The sequence below is a fragment of the Melopsittacus undulatus genome, chromosome Z (genome assembly GCF_012275295.1).
Source record: "Melopsittacus undulatus isolate bMelUnd1 chromosome Z, bMelUnd1.mat.Z, whole genome shotgun sequence".
NCBI lineage: Eukaryota > Metazoa > Chordata > Aves > Psittaciformes > Psittaculidae > Melopsittacus > Melopsittacus undulatus.
The window spans coordinates 37,371,601-37,396,423 of record NC_047557.1 but is presented as its reverse complement, the minus strand read 5'-3'; the positions used below and the strand labels follow the sequence as shown (position 1 = coordinate 37,396,423).

Genomic DNA, 24,823 nt, shown 5'->3' with positions numbered 1-24,823 from the left:
AATAGAACCCTCATAGAATGTTTTGTCATTACTTTGTAAAGCATTACTATACCTAGATTGCTTAAAATATTTATAAAAATCTAAATGTAAGTCTGTGAGAGTGAAAGGTATGTCTAGAATGTATGTCCCAGCCTTTTGCAGACTCTGACAAGGCAAACCCTTCCAATCCTAGTTTAAAAACCATAATATTCCAATTGTTCCCTGCATATTTATAGGTTTTGTAGTGAACAGTGCCCACTCCAGCAATGTTTGCTTAGTTGTAGTAAATGAATTGCTTTGGAACAGTCTAGATTTAAATATAAAGATTTCTTTGTGTAAGCTGTCCTGGAAGAAGTTAGGAAAGAGCTCATCTCAATAAATTTGTGATAATTACATGGTGCCTGTAGAGTCCATGTCCCGTAAGCTCTAGTGATTGCCATGGTTAGTGCTTTCGCTGCTAGCTAAATGATTTCTAATTAGCTCAAAATACACGTTTTACTAAATTGGCTGAGACCCAGCAAAAGTATTATTAAGTGGAGACCTTTAAAGCATTTATAAAGATCCTCTAGGATTTAACAGAATATTAGGTCCATCCTCTAGGTTCCTTTGGATTAGGATTTCATTCAGATGTATTGTCAATTGTTGAAATTCATTTGCATTTTTTTTGAAAGCAAATGAAACTGATGTATTTCAAAAGGAGAGGAAATACAGAATTCACACACATAACATTGATTCAGTGTGCAATCTGTTCCTGACAGTAAGCATTCAATAACTTGAACACAAGGGAGGGTTATTCCGGAACTAAATTCAAGCACTTCTAATCTCATATGAGTGTTTTAATGTTTCATATCATCTTCCTAGGCTGCATATTGTGCAGTGTTACAAATTTATTAAACAAATGGGGATTATGAAACTTGTCAGTCTATCTAGAACAGTTTTTGAAAGAGACATCTTTTGTGCATTATGATATTGAGAATGACACAGACAGATGAAAAATCGGATGAGGTTTTTGCAACCACTTTTAGGAAAAAGTGATCCCACTTTTCTGCGAAAAAGTTCGTATTTTTCAGCCAGTGCATTTAAAAGAACTGGGACCTATTACTCATGTTTGACAGCAGCCACAAGACATAGTTTTGTTTTGTTACCTGTACCAGTGCCTCTGTTACTAAAAATTTATTGAGCTAATCAGTATAATGAAACTTTTCATTTTGCAGTCATATTACACTTGAATTAGAATACAGAAGAGTTTGTTGATCTGATACGAGCTCGGCACTATTTTGGATCCTAGAACAAAGATTTTATTTAGAATGTTTAGCTGGAGTTTTCAAAGTTGTATGAACTGATACCCAAGCTTATAGCAGCCAGCCAAAGCTGTGGTATTATTACTGCATTAATTCAAAGGGCATCCCTGCGAGAGCTCAACTTAGGATATAAGCTGAGATGAGCTCTTAGCTACTCAACTGGATCCTAAGGGTAAGTGGCAAATTAAAAATTCATTATTCATTTTAATTGAGGATGATTATCAGTGTTTTAGGAGGCACACTTCAAAGTTCTTCAGTTCCCAGTGCAAAAGAAGGGTATGCTGAGAAAAACTGAGAGCCTCTCCTGAGAAAAGAGAGACAAATGTAAGAACTAGAGAGCCTGTAGGAAACAGACACTGCCAAGTAGTCTGGATAATTTCCACTTAGCAGGCCAAATTTACAGCTGGTGAGTGCTATGTGCAGTCCATGGAGTTATTACACCCATCCCCACCAGCATTTTACTTGACCCCAGGTTGAGAGTTTTTTCCTCAGTATTGTAGTTCAAGATCTCTGAATGTTACAAGGAGTTGGTGGAAAAGGCAGGACTTACTCATCAGCTGATGATAGACCCCTGCAGGTCTGTGCTATGCTGATTTATACTATACAGGTTGCAATGTTCAGTTCTCTGTTTGTATTCAGGATTTTAGCAGCTCTTAACCGACTGGTGCAATACATGTTTGAGTTATCATAACCTTTGGAGAGTGCTTTTCGTGAGGTGTCTACAGAAATCTAAAAAAAAAAAGAAATTACGGTAGGGGAAAAAAAAAAAGATAGGAGGAAAAAAAAAAAGAAAAAAAAAAGAAGAAAAAGGCCCAGCAGAGTAGCCAAAACTGCAAACAGAAAAGGTCATGTGCTGTTCTGGAAGTTGTTGAGAGCTCTATTCCCAAGTTTATGTGAGAGATATACCTTGTGCACTGTTGCTCTTCCCTAGCAACATATGCTTTTGGCTTTGCTGATGGAATATGGCTTTTGCAGGCTTACTGTGTGCCCAGTCTTTCTGTCAGAACCATCCAACACTTAGAATCATAGAATCATAGAATAGTTAGCGTTGGAAAGGACCTTAAGATCATCTAGTTCTAGCCCCCCTGCCATGGGCAGGGACACTTATTTACCTACTGTCCAGCTTAAGTGAAGAGAAGCAGAATCTCAGCTGCTTGAGCTTCAACAGGCTTTACAAAAGGGGCTACCATGCAGGTGATGGAGAAAGACAACATTAAAAGCAGAAGCTATGACCCAAGCCCATGTTCACCCCAAAAAATTGTGGTTGCTCGCCAGTCAGCCTGTTCATGGTGCCCTTAACCCAGCCAAGCACAGGGGACAGGGGGGCAGAGACAAACTGGCAAGTGATATTTGACATATCTATAGGAAATTACGGTGGGTTTGTTGCACTAATTGTGGTATAGCTTACTTTACTCTTCACTGGGCAGTGAACTTTCTGTTCTCTCTAGGTAGGCCAGGCTAAATTTAAAGTAATTTTGTCTCTTAAAACAGCATTTATCTGTTGTGGCCCTCTTCATCTCTGTCTTGTCTGTGTTCTATATTCCACATCTGATTCTCCAGATGCTGCTTTTCCCTGAGAACTTAATTTAATTCTGTTAACACCAGTGAGATCCCTAGTTATGTGTCAGGACAGTTCCCATCAATATTTGCATGTGGCCTCTTTCAGATATTGGCCTCAACAGTCTTGTTTGTAACCACTGAGTCATGAGCCCAGGGGGACATGTCATAGATCTTTTATTTATCCTGTTACCATGGTCCCTTTCACGTTGTATAGCTTTTATTTCACCCACTGTATGTCTTACTCTTTTTTTTTTTTTGCTATGTCTAGTTAAAGATATTAAAGAAGTCTTGACTGACAAGCTGCATGTCACAGACCACAAAATTACATACACGCACACAGTATTTCTTTCAAGCAATACACATTTTTTTCTCTTAATGGGAAAAACCTGTTTGCCAGATATTCCTTCAGCTTCCTAATATATAATTTGCAGCTATTTCTGGACGTCTCCTATGCATTTGATTTTTTTTTTTAAACACTGGTGAATTGTAATATCCCAACTAATTTATCTCCCCATCTAGCAAGGCATCTTTTGGAGCCCCACCATCAGTACTTGAGCTGCTGTAAGAGGAAGGGCAGTGTTGCCATCAGCTGCAGGGTATGGAGGTCAGCCCAACCTCTCACCTTTCTGCTCTTCAGCCATGCCAATCAACAATATCTAGGTTTCCTAGTCACCCCTAAGAATGGAAAAGACTTTACAGCTAGAATACTGACCCATTAGAGAAAACCAGTCAGATATATGCAGGACAGAAATGAAAAATAAATGGTCATTCCAAGGTATGCCTTATTTGAGTATTTCTGATTTTTTAAGACTTCATATTACTTATAACTATTGGCTGTTTTCTTGAGTATGTTGTTTCTGGTTTATCTCTTTGGAAACAAAAAGGTTTTTATAGAAGCATACTTTTATAATGAAACACAGCATTTGTACCAAAAGTGTCTTGCTCTTCTATGAAAATTTTCAATACCAATACTAAGAAATCTTCAAACTTAGAAGCAAGCTATCTCATGCAAATGTTTCCATGTCACAGTGCATGCTGGAGTTCAGACAATAGGAACATGATTTTGTCTGTGGACCATGTTTCCCAGGCAGACTCAATTTTCCAGGCTATGCTATGGCTTTCAGATTCCGCATGGTATCATGTAGTTTGAGAGGATCATGATGCATGTGTGAGAGATACTGCCCTAATACAATAAACCCAGTATGTAGACAGGAGTAGTGAAACACCTAGGCCTACATTTGTGTTTACATACTACAGCAGATAAGCTTTACAAATCCTCCAGTTTACATCTGTAATTATAATGCTGGTGGTGTACTATCATGCAGGCTCAGTAATTCTTTTGGCTGGAATCCCTAATTTGCACTCAGCACCTGCAGCAGTTGGTGTTTGTAAAAGAAAGTATTGCAGACTGATTCTTACACGTGAGTGGCCAGTATCGTTTCCCTTTTCATAATGCAAGCCCTGCAAACCTGCTGTAAATTACACAAATGGAAACTGACAGCATTTCAAGCAGAAAGGAAGTTCACATTGAGGTCACAGAAATGGAGTTGTCTTTTATAGTCATCACAACACATCCAAACTGGATTCCTAGTTGCCTCTATGCAGCTACCAGTGTAAGGGGATACTTGAAATGTCTGGCCCAGGATTTTTGGAAACAAAACAAACAACAGTCAAGATTTGGTGCTTTGACTAACTTTGCTCAACTCTTCTAGCCTGGAGAACAGGAGGGACATTGCTGTTGAGCATTGCCCCAGCAGAGTAACTCCATAGGATTAAGGCCATAGCCTGTGTAGCAAGGCAATAGCTCTCCATCTCGCTCTAAGAAGCTGTTTGCTTTTTTTCCTCATTGATGTTTTTTCCAAGTTCTACTAAAAGAATTGATCTGTTGAGCTTAGTTGCCAACAGTGCTTCAGAGCTGCCAGGTCTCATGGAAGTTAATCATGTTTTTGCCCAGCACATTACCTGTGCCATGTGACAGAACAGTTTACATTAGATGTCAGTACATACTTCCCAGTGACTTAGGAACCTCTTTCTGCACGGGATTTCCGAGGTCTGTGCTGATTCTGACTTCATTAGTGACAAGATGGAAAAGTGGAAAAAAAAATGAAAATGACAGAAAAAAAGGCTGTGGTCTTTGAAACCTTATGCGAGTGACACTCTTTGCTCTGCCTGCATTGGATCATCTGCTGATGGACCATCTGAGAATACAAGACAGGCTTATACTTATTTAATTTTTGCATCATGTCAGGTCTGCATACCCAGTGTATGATGCATTTGCATGAAACTTCTTCCAGTGACTCCACTGTTGAGTGTAAGTAAGCAGCCATCTCTGCTGCTTGGGCTGAATGAAGCAGTCTGCTCCTCCCCTGAGACCCAGTGTACCCTTTCCATCACACACTCAGCCTTGCCTAGCCTGTGGCACAAGATTTTGAAGTCTGTCTTGCACCTGATTCCTCTTTGGATATCAGCATTCAGAGCTGCTGCATGTCGTGATTGCCCTAAGCCTTCACACATCTAAATGGGTTTTAATGTCAGCCCAAGATAAGCACAAGTACACAAGGAAAAGATGTATAGGGGTAAAACACAGGATGCCATTCCTACAAAACCCTAATGAGTTTGTCAAATTTTCAGTCCTAAGGAAACTACATAAATGGTAGGAAAAGGAGTGGAGCTGAGAATCTTTGCAGTAATGTAGAATTGCTAATCAAATATATTTTGAGGTCAGTGAATGGTTTTATTTTCGGTTAGCATCAGGTCACCTTATCTGATTAAAAATCTGTCTATGCAGTAATATTTAAGTATTTGAGGTATTTCTTCATGTCAAGATTTTGAATAGTTCCAGCTTTGGTAACAAATGGTATAGCTAGGAGACGTGGGCTGGGAAACACTAGATCTAGAGAAAAAGACCATCCAGTGGGTGCAGAGGAGAAAATCCTTCTCCATTCAGGCTGCAGAATTGTAATACAAATTGAACTCATTCTTTCACTGGTATTTTAGATACAAGGCTTAAATGTTCCTATACCCACACCTTAGTTCTGTCTGGTTAAAACCTTTCTGGAGCATTAAGTGACAAAACCTATCACTTAAATTGTGCAGTCAGGTTTACTGTGGCTAAGGATGTTTCCAGAAAGATGATATTGTTAAAACTGTACTTTAAATAGAACAGTGTGGGGTTTAACATCTGAAATTTGATCTTCCTAAAAAAGATGGGTGTTATTTGCTTGTCTTAGTTAAAGAAATTAAAATAAATCTTTGTCAATCTTTAAAAAAAAATACCTGTTTGAATATATCATCCACTTATTCCAGCATGCTCATTTATATGGTTTTACTGTAAAACTCAACAGCTTACCATCATGGGTTAAGACTTGCATCCAACATTCCATAAAAGAACAATGGATAGATTCTTGTACTTACGAGTATATGCGTTCACTTATTTTATGCTTGAGTCAATTTTCTCATCAGGAAACCTAAAGATAGTGCTGACCTTTAAGGGGGTACCTGTAAAGATTAAATTGAATAGGTTTTATTGTTCCTACAAAACCCTTGAATTCTTTTGTGTTTTCTTCTGCACCTTTCCATTCAGTCTCAGCTTATTAGCTGTAACAGTAACACAGACATCTTTCCTTTAAATAACACTCCTATAGCAGTGACTGCAGGGAGCATATACATGTTTATATTCATTTTTCAGCTTTCCTTCTTGCTGATGTTTTAAAATTCAGTCAACATTCGACCAAAGAAACAGTTATTTTGGGACTCCAAGCACCAGATCCACCTACTATAAATCTTGAGGATGTGAATGAGTAAATGATGAGATTCTTAGTTCTTTCTGCTTCCCATGCTCAGATTTGGCTAATGCATTGTCAATGTGCCTTCCTTTTTTGACAAACACATTTTTGGTAAAATGCCAATTCTGCCACAAGAGCTTCAGTTCAGTTCTGTGGCTTCTACTTTGTTCCTTTTTTTTAAAAGGGATTCAGTTTAAGGAATATCTTCAGGCTGAAGCACTGAGCCTCATTAGACATGTAGGTCTGAAAGCTGCAAAATAAGAAATCATCACAGTTCTATAGCATGTTTTATCAAGACATTTCAACTTCCAGTGCTAATGAATTCATGTTGGAATTTTTTGTGAATTTTTTTTAATCCAGTCAGCTGGTTTAAAGGGCAAAGATCTACTTTAAAATACTTCCTTGAGAGGTTTGCTTTACATTTCAATGGGATCTTTGGCCAGCACTAAATGTTTCCCTTCCCCCTTGCATCCTGCATTCCATGTTAGGCAGTAGTTTCTAAGGCTGTAATTTCAGAATAATTTTAATAATAACTTAATCCTGTATATGAGATCTATTCTCACCATCTCTCCTTCAAGGCTAGCTTGGATGGGGCTTGGAGCAACCTGGTCTACTGGAAGGGTCCCTGCCCATGGCAGTGGGGGTGAAACTAGACAGTCTTTAAGATCCCTTCTAAATGAAATCATTCTGTGAAGACCCAGGACACTAATTTTACCCCTTGCTAGCACCAGTCTCCATGTTCATTTTCAAACTAAATCAGAAATTGTTCCAGCTGGAAACTAATCTGAGAAAAAAGAGGAGACATGTTTTCTGTTTTTCTGATACGAGTCACCTCAAGGTAATGTGAACGCCCATGCAAGGATTGAGCTGCCAGAGCTGGACACCTGCACAGGCTTGGGGCAAACAGAAGTGATGAAGCAACCAGGATGTTCAAATAAAATTTAAACACAGAAAGAAAAAATAAGTATCACTTCCAGAATGAAAGACTCTGAGTAGTTTTACAAGATTCATTGTTATTTTCATTTGCAGATGTACTCTTTATCAAGCATTATTTGCCTTTGGCTTAAATACTGAAATATTTTGTGAAAGTCATCTTCAAAAAATAAAATCTTAAAAAAATGAAAAAGGCAGCATTGCAAAAAAAAAAGAGCTGTTTTTTTTTATTTTATCTGTGTTTTCCGGCAACTTTAATGTTTCCAGCATTTTGCTATTGCAAATCACTGTTTGCTGTTTCATGCAAGCTATTTTCTCATTTGTCTTTTCACAGATCGAATTGCACAGAATATCATCAAATCTCATTTGGAGACATGTCAATATACAATGGAGGAGCTGCACCAGCTAGCCTGGCAGACCCACACATACGAAGAAATAAAGGTTTACCAGAGCAAGGTACAATCCTTTTTCTTCTGCACCTTATGGTTTGAAATTGTTAACATGTAATAACGTATTTGGCAAGGATATACTGATAAGTTTCATAGAGATCAAAACAGACTTTTAAATATCTTTGAGGAATGGTTACAGAAAGCAAAGGAGTAACTTCATAAAAAGCAGCAGCTTTCCAGCATGTTGGGATGTCTGTAAATGTCAAAGGTTAGGCATTGTTATGGAATCCAGCTTTCCACGCTTTGCTTCTTACCACAGGCCTAAACTTCATGCAGAAAATCAGTGACTTTAATGTGATCAGGGTTATATCCCATGTTGTAAGGATATTAAGAAAAAGATCAACCTAACTTTGTTTCGTTATGAATTTAAAAGCACATTTCCTTTTTATGTGGATAACAAGTACCTGTCATTTACAGACAACAGAAAATGACAAAGTGAAACTCCTTAAATTGAAGTTATTCAACACTGGGTGGAGAAATTATCTCATTACACTACATTTTTGTTGTACCTCTGCAATTCCCAGGTCAGGTTTAGACTGTTTCCCACTGGCATCTTTTCAGATGTAGTCCAGTCAACAGAAATCTTTATGCCTCTTGCACCTGCATTGCTAGCAATGATTCTTCAGGCAGATTTCAATTGGCACATCAGCTGATCATGCAAAAGAAAGAAGAGACTTCAGCTTGACATTTGAAAGCTGAGGGGCTATGCATACTATGTATCGAGCATAGTAGAATGAAGACACATCACAGCTTGCAGAGACCAAGAGCATCAATTTATATTTGTGCACTTGTGTGTGCAAGGAAAATTATTATCAAGGAAAATAATTTTTGATGCAGTGTTCAAATTGCAATGATACTTTAATTATATGTTAAGTTTCAAACTAGCAAAAAAATTTTGTTGGATAGCTTAGTAGCACTGTGCCATTTCTTCACTAAGAGTGCTCTGTGATGTTTACACTGTCTATCTTGCACAAAAGCCAGCATTAAAATTGTATTTTAACTTTGGACAATGCATTCTTCCCCTTTGAAGAGGCAGCGCCAGAGTTCTGATCACTGGCGCAATCAGCTTGTGAAAACAGCCTTCTAGTGAAAAGTGTCATGTGGCTAAATTGAAGCAGAGATGCTGCTAGCTCTGCCTGGGGTTGGGGACAGAGTCTGAGGTCTGTGCCTTTCTGCAAGGCCACCTGAAGAACTTAATGTGCAGGTGAACCCACTTGCTCACTGCTTTACTTTTCTGTGTTTGTTTTCCCGGAAGACCAGAGAAGCGCTGTGGCAGCAGTGTGCCATTCAGATCACCCATGCCATCCAGTACGTGGTGGAGTTTGCAAAGCGCATAACAGGCTTCATGGAGCTCTGCCAGAATGACCAAATTCTTCTCCTTAAATCAGGTGGGTAAAGACCAGAGGCTTGAGACTGCTTTAGCACCCAGTACGTTACAAATGTGCTCCTCTTACTTGTTCTGCAAATCATTTTTATTTTGAATGAGCCCTAATTTGTCTGTCTAATTAGCTCCATTAACCCTTCCATATTTCTTTCCACATAAGTCATGTTAACTGCCTTCCTTTACAGTAGGTCTGATTATTAAGTATGCACACTCACATAATCACTGCAGAAACTGCAGTCTCAAACCTGACATGTTGTGGAAGAGCCCTGCAAATTGAACTGGTCAAATCAGTCATCTGCCACCCTGTAAAATCCCCACTTGTCATTAGTGAAATGAACGCAGGCTCACCGAGGCCTGCCTCTATGGTCATCTCTAATCTTTTTAATAAGACTACAGAAATACCCTCCAGCCATTGCACAGGAGGGAAAATCCCTGCTGGTGCCAGTTGGTTTCAGGATAAATGAGGGCAGATTACGGCACTGTGCTCCGGCTGTGCTCTGTGCGTGCCTGTGTGTGCATGTGCGTGCATAAGGTCAAGGGGGAAAAGGATTTCCTTCCCTGTCATGGGACTTGGATTCTGTTCTCCAGGAGAATCATGGTAAGATTTATTGTGACTATGTAGTAACACTGCCAAACTCAAGAGGAAAAAATGGTATGACCAAGCAAAGTGCAACTGGTAATTAACTGCATTTACCCTGTCATATCAGTTTCTTGCACCCTCCATGTGTAAAAGCCAGGATGCTGTTTGAGGCAGCTCGTTAAAGTGTAGGAAGTGCTTCCTATTTGTCGTGGTTTAAACCAAGTCTGCACAGCTCGTTACTCACTCCCCCTCCTTGCTCCCCCAACTACCGGAGAGTTAGAAAGGAGAATCCAAAGAATGTAGTCCCCACAGATTGAGATAAGCACAGTTTAATAGCTAAGGCATAACACAAATCACTACTGCTACTACTACTACAAATAATAATGATAAAGCCAATAACAAGTGAAGAGAATATAACACCTCACCAGCCACCAACCCACAACTCACCCCACCCTGCCCGACCAAGCACCGAGCGATACCTCTTCCATCCCCCCAGAGCCCCAGCCCTTCCGGGTCTCTCCCGGTTACATCCTGGGCATGACGTGCTATGGTATGGAATACCTCTTTGGCTAGCCTGGGTCAGGTGTCCTGTCTCTCCTTCCTCCCGGCCTCCCCTCCTCCCTGGCAGAGCATGAGCTCAGAAAAGGCCTTGGACAAACCAAACATTTGAGCAGTAACTCAAAACATACTTGCTATCAGCAACTGTTCTCAGCCCGAAAGTCAAAACACAGCACTGCACCAGCTACCAAGAAGGAGAAAAATGACTGCTACTGCTGAACCCAGGACACTATTTCAAAAGAGCTCTTTATTAAGGCTGAAAGCCAGTGTGATTCAGTGCTCTATACACAGAGGGCTGTGGCTCAATGTGGGGCTGGACTGAGGCAGCAAGTGCAAGTGCAAAGGAAGGGGATACAAAGAATCACAGGCAACATTAGGATACAAAAAACACACAGGCAGTATTCTGGAAAAACAGAACTGTGGCATGAGAACTACTCTTTTAAAGCTCCTTATGCTTCTGCAGATGCCAGTGATGCCCAGTTTACTTCCTTCATTTGGCTGGCAAAGCTAACAACACAACTGCACTTTCAGTGAAACATTTAGTTATATTTGACTGTACCATCAGACAACCCTGTTTAGCTTCAACATGTATAAATATGTCAGGTTTTATTTTCTGGTTTGCTGTTAATGCTAAGCAGGAGTTAGAAAATCAGGACTTGTTACTCAAAAGCATGTCTGCAAAAGAATCCTCAAATTCAGAGTTCCTCTTACAAGAGATTTGGATTTAGTTAAGGGATGTTTGATTTTTTTTCCCTTCATTTTCTTAAACTGTATATTTTTGCAGTTAGAAATAATATAGAAATATAAGGAGGGGTGTGGGGGATCTTTTGGCTATTCCCCAACCTTAAAGCAAAAAAAAAAAAAAAAAGAAAGAAAAAAGTAAACCCCAATTTAGCGGTGTTCTTCATGTTATTTTAACTTCTGTTTTCTCTCTAAAAACACTTTGTGATATTCTTCCCCTCCAGCCAAATGAAGCTGCGATTTATATATACATCAAATGAACCTGCTTTTTTGTATGCATTAAGAAGCCTAAAAATAACTCATATTTCTTTAAAGAGTCTCAATAAATGCCTGATTTTCAGCATAAAATATTTCAAATTGAAAATATTTGTCCAGGCCTAAATTCAGATTTAGACTGCCAACTTGCTGCAATGGGGGGGAGGAAATCAATCTAAAGAAAAGGTTGTTAAGCTGGACCAGAAATTACCCCTTTCTATATCCACAGCAGACAGAAATATGTTTTTATCATTCAGAGACATATCATCTAGGTGTCTTCAAAAACTGTCTATCTCTGCTGATGTTTCTAATAACTGATGTATCCTTAAATATTTTAATGAAAATTCATATATTCTGAAGGTTTGCAGTTAAGTGTGGTACTTTTGCTCTTTCTCATGTCTGATAGGCTGCTTGGAAGTGGTTTTGGTAAGAATGTGCCGTGCCTTCAACCCACTCAACAATACTGTTCTGTTTGAAGGAAAGTATGGAGGGATGCAGATGTTTAAAGCCTTGGGTACGTTGTTTTGTTTTTTTTTCTTTTCAACCAATTAGATTAAGCCACATAGTGACAGATTCGTCTTTCTGAAAATAGTGACACACAATGAAAATCTCCAGTAAATGCTGGAACCCCAAACCTAGGCTGGAACTGGAAAAAAGGAAAGATGACTCCATTAGTTGCTAGCAGTGATAGTTGTCATGAGGGTTTTTCAGGTAGATTTCTTACTCTACCCACTGAAGGTTTAATAAAACATTAGTTTATGACAGGAACCAAGTTTATCATCATAATTCAGTTATGCTTGATACATCAAATCACTCCCACTACTTGTGTACTGCAGAGGCAATATTAGCACCAGCAACACGGGGACTAAACTGGTGAACTACTGCAAAATATAGACAAGTACTTAACTAAAATACTGGTTTTCCCAAAACTTTTCAGCTCATTTAAAGTAATGTATTGAAACGATTGCATAATTTCTCAACATGGAGGGGAGGGGGAGTTGCCCTTTATGTTAGGAATAGGCTGGAGAGTATGGAACTCTGTCTGGGGACAGGTGATCAGTTAACAGAAAGTTTGTGGGTCAGGGTTAAGGGGAAATCGGTGATGGGACACATTACTGTGGGGATATGTTACAGACTGCCTGATCAAGAGGAACCTGTGGATGAAGAACTCTACAGACAAATAGGAAAAGCCTCATGCTCACAGGCCCTTGTTCCCATGGGGGACTTCAACCACCCTGACATCTGTTGGGGCAACGGTACAGCCCAGCACAAGCAATCCAGGAGGTTTCTCGATTGTGTGGAAGACAACTTCCTTCTGCAAGCAATAAAGGAGCCGACGAGGAGAGGTGCCCTGCTTGACCTCGTGCTCACCAACAGGGAAGGGCTCGTTGGAAATGTGACTCTCCAGGGAAGTCTTGGATGCAGTGATCACGAGATGGTCGAACTCGAGGTCCTCAGGACAGTGAGAAGAGCGTGCAGTAAGCTCACTGCCCTGGACTTCAAGAGAGCAGACTTTGGCCTCTTCAGGAACCTGCTTAGCAAGGTTCTATGGGATATAGCCCTAGAGGGTAAGAGGGCCCAAGACTCTTGGTTAATATTCAAGGATCACCTGCTACAAGCTCAGGAGTGTTGCATCCTGACTAGAAGGAAGTGCAGCAGGAGGGCCAGGAGACCTCCTTGGATGGATAAGGAGCTGCTGAGAAAAATTCACAGGAAAAAAGAGGCTTATAAAAGATGGAAACAAGGACAGGTGGCCTGGGATGAATACTGGGATGTTGTCAGGGTAGTTAGGGAGCAAGTTAGGAAAGCTAAGGCCCAATTGGAGCTCAACTTGGCAAGGGATGTTAAAGATAACAGGAAGGGATTTTATAGGTATGTAGCGGCTAAAAAACAGACTAAGGACATTGTAGGCCCCCTCCGGAAGCTTTCCGGAGAATTGGCTACACAGAAATTGGAGAAGGCTGAGGTCCTGAATGGCTTCTTTGCCATGGTCTTCACTGGCAAAGGCTCTGACCGCAGCACCCAAGTCATGGAAGGCGGACGCAGGGACTGTGAAAACCTAGACTTTGGGCCCACTGTAGGAGAGGATCTGGTTCAAGACCATCTTAAGAACGTAAACGTACACAAGTCCACGGGCCCTGATGAAATCCATCCACGGGTCCTGAAGGAGCTGGTGAATGAAGTCGCAAAGCCACTGGCCATCATATTTGAAAAATCATGGCAGTCAGGTGAAGTTCCTGATGACTGGAAAAAGGGAAATATAACCCCCATTTTCAAGAAGGGGAAAATGGATGACCCAGGGAATTACAGACCAGTCAGTCTCACCTCTGTGCCTGGCAAAATCTGGGAGCAGGTTCTCTTGGAAGGCATGCTAGGGCACATGAAAAACAACAAGGTGCTTGGTGACAGCCAGCATGGCTTTACTAGGGGGAAATCCTGCCTGACCAATTTGGTGGCCTTCTATGACGGGGCTACAGAAGTGATGGACAGGGGTGGAGCATTTGATGTCATCTACCTGGACTTGTGCAAAGTGTTCGACACTGTCCCACATGACATCCTTGCCTCTAAATTGGAGAGACATCAATTTGATAGGTAGACCACTAGGTGGATAAAGAACTGGCTGGATGATTGCACTCAAAGAGTTGTGGTCAACAGTTCAATGTCCGGCTGGAGACCAGTAAAGAGTGGTGTCCCTCAGGGATTGGTGTTGGGACCGGTCTTGTTTAATATCTTTGTCACTGACATGGACAATGGAATTGAGTGTGCCCTCAGCAAGTTTGCCAATGACACCAAGCTGTGTGGTTCTGTTGATACGCTAGAGGGAAGGAATGCCATTCAGAGGGACCTTGACACACTTGTGAGGTGGTCTGATGCCAGCCTCATTAAGTTTAACCATGCCAAGTGCAAGGTCCTACACCTGGGTGGGAGCAATCCCAGGCACAGCTACAGGTTGGGCAAAAAGGAAATTCATGGTAGTCCTGCAGAGAAGGACTTGGGGGTGTTAGTCAATGAGACAATGAACATGAGCCAGCAGTGTGCACTCACAGCCCAGAAAGCCAACTGTATCCTGGGCTGCATCAAAAGGGGTATGACCAGCACGTCAAAGGCGGTGATCCTGCTTCTCTACTCTGCTCTTGTGAGACCTCACTTGGAGTGTTGTGTGCAGTTCTGGTGTTCTCAACATAAAAAGGACATGGAACTGTTGGAACAAGTCCAGAGGAGGCCACGAGGATGATCAGGGGACTGGAGCACCTCCCAGATGAAGACAGGCTGAGAAAATTGGGGCTGTTCAGCCTGGAGAAGAGAAGGCTGCGTGGAGACCTCATAGCAACCTTCCAGTATCTGAAGGGGGCCTACAGGGATGCTGGAGAGGGACTATTCATTAGGGACTCTAGTGATAGGACAAGGGGTAACGGGTTGAAACTTAAACAGCAGAGGTTTAGACTGGATCTAAGGAAGAAATTCTTTGCTGTTAGGGTGGTGAGGTACTGGAATGGGTTACACAGGGAGGTAGTGAATGCTCCATCCCTGGCAGTGTTCAAGACCAGGTTGGATGAAGCCTTGGGTGACATGGTTTAGTGTGAGGTGTCCCTGCCCATGGCAGGGGGGTTGGAACTAGATGATCTTGAGGTCCTTTCCAACCCTAACTATTCAATGATTCTATGATTCTATGATATTGAGTGCTACCTGAAATGTTTATAGCTAAATGGATAACTTTTGCCCATCAGAGACTGATGCATTATCAGGACCAAACTCAAAAGAGAGGGATTTGCTTCAGATATGTGTAGATCTATCATATAGGTATATATTTTTCTTATTTGCATATGGATAAATGTAACACTACTTTACAAGCTTAAGGCATTTCTAAATATGCATTAGTTAATTTATTTTGGTCATTATGATGTTTTCACAAATTCTGCTGGATATTTGTACTATTAATAAAATTATGTATTTGAAAGTATATGTCATTCACCTCTTTTCTATTTAGTATCTGTTTAGAAATAACACTTCTTTCCACATTGGGAATAAAAAATACTCTCCTAAGATGCCACTTTTTTCAGGTCATGCCCCTAATTCTTGATATTTCTTGTGATTCAGTGGGTGTTTTAGTGATAAATTTTAAGGGTAGGTAGAAATGTAATAGCTGATGTAAGGCATTTGGCTTAGAAGTACAGACATAGGCTCACAATTTTTTTTAAACCAATCCAATGTACTTTCCATGTCAGGGTAAAGAGCTGATAAATTTCTAGCACTGATTTTGTCCTCTGTTGTCTTCAGGTTCTGATGATCTGGTGAATGAAGCATTTGACTTTGCAAAGAATTTATGTTCCTTACAGCTGACTGAGGAGGAAATTGCCTTGTTTTCATCTGCTGTTCTGATATCACCAGGTAATTTCTCATTTCAAACACCATAATGATTTTTTTTCCTTCTAGCCCACCTCTTTCTACCTACTTAAACATCAGTTTAAGCTGTATTAAGCAATATTAAGCAATGGATTAAGCAATGGAAGAAGGTGTGAATTACCCAAACGTACCTCAATCTCCTTCTGGTGGATTATCGGAAATTAGACATACTGGAAATATATCCAAAGTGTGGGGATAACAGACATGGAGCAGGATTGTGCAGATAAGCAGTGCAGGCTGACATTCCTCCAGACCACATACAGAGAAGCATGATACTCATGGAGGTACATGTTCCTCCTAGCATTTTCTGGGACCTCAAACCTCACAGCCCTGAGGAGATTATCTAGTTCCCATAACTGGTATTTTTTGTCAGTATAAGAACAAGAGCAGTAAAAAATCTGTATGAGGTCCTGTCTGAATCTAGTTCCAGGTGAAAAGTAGTGATTCCAGGGCCAACATACTGTTTTTCACGCATTCACATATCATGCACAGGCAAGCATTCATTCAGTGAGTGATACCTGTCTGACCACAGAAAACAGATTTTTGTGATTGAATGAACTCAGAAGGTGGTCTGAGTAGATAAACTCTCAGTTTTGTGTGGGATTTTTGAACGTGCCTCAGGGGAGGTAGACTTCCAGTTCCCATAAGTTCACCTCTTGAAAGGCCTTTACAAAAAATTCCTGCCAGAAGTCCTTTTCCCAGCATGTTCTTCTAAAAACTTCCTCTAGGTCACTTTGCCCTTTTGTACATCTATGGTGGAGATTATATTAGGCAGAATTAGGCTAACACAGATGGTGTCAACATGCTCATTCTCATCACTAATGACATCCACTATAAAAATCAAGCATCACTTCACAGAAATAACTGCACCAGTCCTTCCATCCAGTAATATGAGTACACGATTGTTCCATGTGGAAAGTACTCATATTCAAATTTCTTTTCTAAAGAAGCCATTATCCTGAAAGGTGATTCATCTGCCCTTGATCTCAGTGTTTAAGCAGTTTTAAGTAAATACTTTTTTTTTTTTACTTTTTTGTAAAAAAGGTCTACTTGTAGACCTTTTCTTTAGATTGATTTTTTTCCCCTCATTGTAGCAAGTTGGCTTAATCTGAGTTTAGGCCTGGGCAGGTATTTTCTATTTGAAACAGAGTGGTCCCATCAGAAGTAAGGGGACCTAAGAACATCCACTAATACAATTGCTAAGGCTGCAAAGCCCAGTGTCTGACCCATTTTCCATTTGAATCAGAGCACAAATCCAGATCTTCCCCTTTAGAATGGACCTAACCACTCTGCTTAGAGATGATTCTTTGCTTTGATTTCTGATGTCAGAGGTTAAACGTTGCCGAAGGAGTCCAGAGAAGGTTTCAGAGGTATCTCCACTTGCAAACATGCCAGACTCAGGTGGTAAGACACTTGGTAAGATCTGGCTGTGAAATTCTGAAATTTTGACTCACCATCTTCCTTTTTGCAAAAGCAGATCTTTGAAGTCGTCTGTCATCCTCTTGCCTCCATTACTCTCCAGGCTAGTGGCCTGTGCAGGCTTTAAAGATACACAAGTTCAAAACACAAGCAAAAAAGTACAGTTGAACCACTGCTTCTTGTATCCTCTATGGGTAAACACCAATCTATTGTCTTTTTTTCTGCACCTTTGTAAGTATAACTAGAGGTGCATAGTGCATTCCAGACAAATTTGCAGATGGTGTCAGGTGGTAGAAACCACATTTTGGGAGACAAATTTAACATCCATTGTAAAAGTTTCACCTAGCTCTTGCAGTAAATTATAAACTCTTGTATTATATACAGCATGATCCATGACTGGTAAGTGATTAAACCTGTCCTCCAATAGCCTTAGAATATTTTTAAGCTTATTCTTGTGACAGAAAGATAAATCTTCAAGTATTTCTCTCTATGATAACTCATTTTAGCTCCAGTCTGCAACAGTAAGCCTTGATTGAACACTATTGAATGGAATGTTTTTGCAATAGCATAAAATTTGGCACCTAACCTTTGAAGTCTAAGTATTACTGTGTGCTTATTTGTGTAGCGACTGCATGTTGTCTCATCTAATACCAGTGGCACAGGATCCATTGGCTTACCTTCTGGGAGCATGATTCTTTCAGCTTTGCAAAAAAATCATTTTGTTTTCCTGATCATCTATTAGATAGCTAGAGGCTTGGTTCTGGGTTTTTTTCACAGTACTTGGTGGTGAACACTTTTCATACACACCTCTCCACAGACAGTCAGGCAAATGACAATCATACTCCTCCCACAATAAAATACTATTCAGCTCCAGCCTCTGTGACATGTGTACTCACTGAAATGGTTGACATATTATTTCTATGCATTACTTCAGTGACTAGAAATTGGTGAAAAAGCTCTGAAAGTGAAAGGCATTTTCCTTCACCTTTCAGTTTGTACATGCAGATTCATACCCTGTGTTAAAATAGATTTTCTTATTTCCTGTTTGCAAGCTAAAACCTATACCCAAGAATTGGTTTGGTTTGAGGGATAGATGGAGGAAGAAACAAGTTTGCAGCATGAAAAAACAGAAAGTTCAATGGTGCTGTAAATACACCATATTAATGGTTTGGGGATTGTCTGAGGTCTGCTATTTCTCTTCCTGTGTGCTTGTCTCCAGAAGCTGTGACTTGTGAGAATATAGTTCTTAAGGAAGACCATAGAGACTTGGGTTTGAATTCAATAGAAGCCATATAGTTTTCCAGACAATTGTGTCTGTATCTGTTATTCTCCCAGATGATCTTTTATTTTGTGTTGTTTAAAAAGAGAACATTTTTAAATAATGAGAAATTTGCACTTCAAGACATTGCAACTACTCATAATTCTGTTGAATTATTAAAGTACTCTGAAGGAAGCCATTTCTTTTTATTCAGGATATAATATTTGGTCTCAAAGTGTTAGCCTAGTAAATGATGAGATATACTTTATTTTAATTTTTAAATAATTATATTCTGTTATTTTCAAAGAACTGTTTTGATCAATATATTTATTATTTATGTATTAAGACACTGAGATAACATGACATGTTTTTCACCTAGCCAGTATGAAGTTAAAATGCTGATTGTACCAACAGAGAATAATATAATGGTTGGGCCTTTTTTCATTTCTACTCCTATCTTTAACATCTTGGTTTAAACAAAGAGATGCAGAGCTACCATTTCATTTCTCTATGCTTTGTTAATTAAACTCTCAGGTGATCCTTTAATGGATTAAGAGGCTTTGTGTCTGAAGTCATATCTTAATTATCATGCAGTCCATCCTCATGGGAATTATGAATGCTGTGTTTGCTTGCCAGCATGGGACATTGTGTTCATCCATGAGCGTGCCTGAGCACCTTGACTTGAGCTCTTGCTTTCCTTTTTCACAGATCGAGCCTGGTTAATAGAGCCAAGGAAAGTCCAGAAGCTTCAGGAAAAGATTTACTTTGCACTTCAACACGTGATCCAAAAGAACCACCTCGATGATGAGACTTTGACAAAGGTAAATTGTTAAAACAAACAGCCAAGCATTCCTTGATCATGACTGGTTTAGATTTTTTAGCCATTTCTCCATGTATTGGCACATTAATGTAAGTTAAAAACAGCATTTTAAGTGCATGCAGTGTGCAGGAGAAGTAAAGCTAGTCTTAACTCTTGTCCCTGCTTCCTCTTACTGTTTTTTGTTCAGTCCACCAATCTTGTTAACTAGTACCCTCACAAGAATGACGCTGCATTAAAAGCATACCCCTGGAGGCAGTTACTTCCTAATGCATTTTTGACACTTGGCCAAAATTTCCAGGACTTTAGCCAGGTTTTTAGCCTTGTGTAGTAAGAACAATGTCTGGTCCTTTTTGTAATTTTCATGGAGTTCAGAATACTGCATCTACTTACCCAACAAGATGTTAACGTAGTTCTTTTGGAAACTGTAATTTACACTAAATTTTCTTACTCCCTCTTACTTTTTATTTTAATGTCTCACAGTTAATAGCCAAGATACCAACCATTACTGCACTTTGCAACTTGCACGGAGAGAAACTACAGGTATTTAAGCAATCTCATCCAGACATAGTGAACACACTGTTTCCTCCATTATACAAGGAGCTTTTCAACCCAGATTCAACCACTGGCTGCAAGTGAAGGGGATAATAGAATTTTCACGTAGTCATGGAATGCATCACTATTAGGAAAAAAAGAAATGTTTTCATGAAGAACTTACTAAAAATGTCACTACTGCAACACTAGGAATGTCCTGCACTTAATAGAATTATTTTTCACCGCTACAGTTTGAAGAATGTAAATATGCAACTCTGAGTGGGGATGTCTTTTTTCTCTTTTCTTTGTTTACCTTTCTTTTTTATTTTTGAACTGACAATGATTATACAAATATGGGTGTTACCTTTTTTTCATTATTTTATTGGGGGATGGTTTGGGAGACAACTGTTCCTAGAATTTTATTGTAGATATACATGAGAATAGAGCAGTACTCTGCAGTATTACTCTTGCTGTTTATTGTTCAAATATAATTTAAGAAAATTCCACTTATTAGGCTTGCCTATTTCTATGTTTTTAGATAGTTTAATGCATGTGGAGATTTGTAGCTGTCTTGAAAATTACAGTGCATGTATGGAATACACATATATATGTGCTATATACTTTTATATATATATATTTTATATATATATATATGTAGGTATTATATGCATACATGCTGTAGCTTAAAAATCCCATGCCTACTTTTAAAGGATGCTCAGACCGGCTTCATGTATTTCTTACTCTCCAAGTAATGTATTAGATTTACTTTGGGCAATGAAGATTTGCTTTGCCAGTCAGAACTCATTTATCAGATGCCGATGTATAATGACAGGATCACTTCTGAGATATGTGTACTGTAGTGCACGTGCGCAGCCTGGAGATGAAACATCAGGATTGTATCAATGGTGCAAAAGCCTTGTCTGGAAGATCTTAGTGAGGAGAGGAAAAGTTTTCTTGGAATTTTCTTCCTGTTACAGAGATTGAGCATATATAAAAGTGAACATTGTAAGATCCTGATGTCAGTAAAGTATCTGAAACATGGAGTAATAATGTAGACTATCCCACATTCAAATTTTTCTGATTCCATACATGATTTTGTTTTATATATACTGCTTTGAAAATTAGTTGAGAGGCTTGTTTTTTGCTGAACTCAATGGAAAGACATGTAGTGAACTCAGTGAAAACCACAGGAAACCTAAAATGTAGCTCTGAAGAGTAGCAGCAGAGGGAATAAGGGAGGGAATGAGGAGGAAAGTCAAAGTGAGCAATGTCCATGGTTAGTTACAAAGGTGAATATCAGTGTTTCTGACATAGCCATCATCTAGATGGGATTCATGGTTTCCATTAAACACATACTTATATGTATGTCACATACACATGCACATAGGTATGCGTATAACTGTGTGTATATAACTGTATATATATACATAGATAGGGTTGATCTTAGATGCACTTCCGGAGGGGAGCAAAGGATTGGGTCTTTCTTTTCGTCTGAATTCACTTTATGTGCAGTGGCTTGCAAAACCAAAGGCAAACACAGAGGGTAGCGGAAGACTGCCATGGACTTAATCTTGTGGATTAATTAAAGTTAATTAGCAGTTATGATTTATGTATTTGGATACTGGTACAGATACAAAACACAGACTTTTTAGCTATAGAAGAGGGATTCAGTTTCTGCTATGGCTTTGTCCTTACCACCATTTCTACCTGATGAGAGCTTTTGCAGAAAAGTCTCCTCCTGGGACACTAGTGGAGGAAGTGGTGCAGAAATAAGAAGCAGCAGGTAGCAGATTAAAAACGAAGTGAAGGCAGGGTGACGAGCAGATGCATTTCTCTATTTCAAATCATACAGAAGTTAGTGCAGTCTGAGGCAAGGTGAGGAGGCACACGCTGGCAGGAGGGCAGAGGACTCTCCAGCTGCACGGCAAAGCAGTGTCACAGGAAGCCCACTGGGACTCAGGTGGGCACCAGGGTACGTGCAGCGAATTGGTTTGTCACAGTGACAACTTAATGCCTCCAGCTTTTCCAGCAGACTCACACACCTCTAGTCCCAATCTGTTCCCTTTTCTGCATGGCCAAATAATTCACAGGCTATTCTAACTACTTCGTGGAGTTTTCCCTTTCCCTCCATCAGCCGGTTTGCAAGTTTTCACGCATGTTTCTAGACAGAATCCAGTCTAGACAACATAAACATGTTATTTGCTCTGTTTTAGCAATGTCAGACCAGACACAAGGGTGATTACAAACTCTCAGCTAATAAATGTTTCTCTGTAAGTCCCTTACAACTTAAAAAAATTAAAAAGTAAAACTTCACAGCAAAGTTGGTTGCACTGGTAATTGTGTTACAAACATAACATACTCTTCCAAGTTACTTAGTCTTATAGAACAGCAATATCTGAACCACTTTTTATCCCCCAAATTCAGAGAACATTTTCTGATCTTTGCAGATTACTTTAAAATGTCATCAATTGACGTAATAAAGCATTACTCTTGGTCCTTCTTTATACTACTTCAACCCTAAGACTGGAATTCCTTTATGAGGTAATTTATCTGTTTGCAGCATTTTTTACGTGGCAAATCCATGAATAGGACCCCCAAATCTAACTCTCTCATATCACAAAAACTGAACTGCATTTATGTATTGCTTGTGTGAATTTCTTTAGAAAAACAATCAAGTTAGACTGAACCTTATAAGTGTTCAGTTTTAACTTCAAGAGATTAATGTTTTCCTTGTCTTTTCCAACACAAGAACACACAAATATGTGTTTGTTTGAAATCCCTTATAAACTTGTTTTCAGTATATCAAAAGTAACATATTTAGCCACCCCACAGGAATGTAGAATATGTGATAAATTTTACTGTTCTTAGTGCTGATAAATAAAGAGGTTAGTAATTTTTATAAATAGTCCTTCACAATTGTGTTAAATCTTAAAAAAGTTTTATTCTTTTCAAATAAGCTAATCAGTCCTTAGAATTTTTTGTTTATGTCATAGGCAAGGTAACCACATGGAGATCACCAGTGAGAAAGACATTATTTAATCGTCCACAGGGCTTTCAATCCTTAAAGCACTAGTCTTAAATCACTGCAGCCTAATGACCTTTACAATCAGTAAGGATTACTGTCACCTTTTAAAGGTGCAGAATTCAAGGAAAATAAGTTAAATTAATTGCCAGACACCACACAGGTAGCAGTGTCCAGTCCTGGAACAATAATGGATTCTTGCCTTTTTCCAAAAAAATATTACGATGCTGGTATACAAAATCTTCATTGCCATTGATAGGCAATAGCCTGTACAAACAATTACAATCATTGCCAATAGATTTTTTTTGTCTTCAAATAAAGTTAATTATCAACAGCTTGCTCTATTTTTGTTACTATTTTTACAGAATTTGAGCAAATAAACTTGTAGTTTATTTGGAAAAATAAAAATCCTTTCTTATACATTATTTATTTGTGGTAAATAAAGCTGATAAATTTTATTTATTTTTCTGTGATTTGGGATTGGCCACATAGGTATAGTACCTCTTTTGCCTGTCACTGACTGAATACAGAACAACAAATAACAATCACATGGTACAGGCTATATTTTTCTTGCTGGTTTTAATGCATGGTAATTTATACGCAAGATTTCAAATTCTTGATATTGAATTTCATATGTTCCAGTTATTCATAGACTTTAAATAATAAAATAACATGAATTTGGGTAAATGATTGCATAATCTACTAGAAAAATGCATTTCAGAAAATATTACTGTTATACTTTTTGGCTTTCGTGAGTCCACAGTAGTATCTGAGCCCTTCAATTAAATATCTAAACCTAGGATTTGTTACGTCTGCTCTCTGTAGTAATTGGTTTTGTTTGTTGATTTTTTCAGTGACAAGTTTTCAAAAACGACACATTTTTTAATGATTGATTAACCCAAGATTGTTAACAAACGGATATGTAAAGCATGTATTCAATCTTCTACTTTTCGCATTGCTCTCAGATAATTCAGCCACATTGATCTAAATTATCCCTGGCATTGAGGAAGCAGTTGTAGGCTGTTCATTACACTACCACAGAGACTTAATTTTTGTATAAATTTCACTCTTGCCAATTCTTTGTATAAAGAATTAATTCTAAGAGTCATATTTCCTTCTAACGGAAAGACTGCTTTAATGATCACTAGGAAAAAAAACAGGGTAATGGAAGACACCTCGGTTGAGCCAACTTGTTTCCAAAATAAATTTGTATTTGTTGATTGGTTTGTGATAGGCAGCAGTTAGGAATTGATTCTGCAAGTTGTTAGGCTCCCTTAGCTCTGACTAGAGCCACTAAAAATGGAGGCATCTCAGCACCACACAGAAGGTGCTCAACCCCTCATAGAGTCAGAGTCCCGTAGTGTTAAGAGGTCCCCTTTGAGCTTTGCAGAGCACAAGTCAGATGTTATACTCATACTTGCATTTTGATGTTCTTACTTAATGCTTCCCATTGTTTATTTCAGCTCTGTTTCACATTTTATTCCTCCTGTTGCAATGTGGGTACCAATGCTATCTCAATGCCTGTGCTAGGTAATGGTGCTCCAGGTGGATCAGCTTACCAGACCTGCCCATGAAGATAGGTTTTATTATGTGATTTTCTTTGGTTTCATGGTGGCAGCTTGCACAGGTGTATCTTTCCTTTGAGACCATCTGTAGGGATTTCTGACGTAACAGCTTCTACACAAGAGAGTCAAAGCTGCTCTTGTGTGCTGGCCTCTCAGCCTCCCACCATCAGGCTGTGAGAGCTGCTCCAAGGCTGCAGCAGTCTCACAAATTCATCAGACAGGACAGTTAGAGATGTGCAGCTGATGGCACCTTTCCCTGTTGTCTTTTTTGCCCTGTCT

At 39.3% G+C, this 24,823-nt stretch overlaps 1 protein-coding gene across 1 annotated transcript in view; it reads left to right on the top strand.

Annotated features, from left to right (window-relative positions):
- Positions 1-20,117, top strand: part of RORB (RAR related orphan receptor B) — a 138,471-nt gene extending 118,354 nt beyond the window's left edge. Inside the window, exons 5-10 of the mRNA XM_005154962.3 lie at positions 7,893-8,014; positions 9,263-9,395; positions 11,932-12,039; positions 15,804-15,914; positions 19,315-19,427; positions 19,907-20,117. Of these exons, the coding sequence (XP_005155019.1) occupies positions 7,893-8,014; positions 9,263-9,395; positions 11,932-12,039; positions 15,804-15,914; positions 19,315-19,427; positions 19,907-20,062 (743 nt within the window). The 3' untranslated portion in view covers positions 20,063-20,117. The remainder of the gene's footprint in view (positions 1-7,892; positions 8,015-9,262; positions 9,396-11,931; positions 12,040-15,803; positions 15,915-19,314; positions 19,428-19,906) is intronic.
- Positions 20,118-24,823: the final 4,706 nt, after the last annotated feature.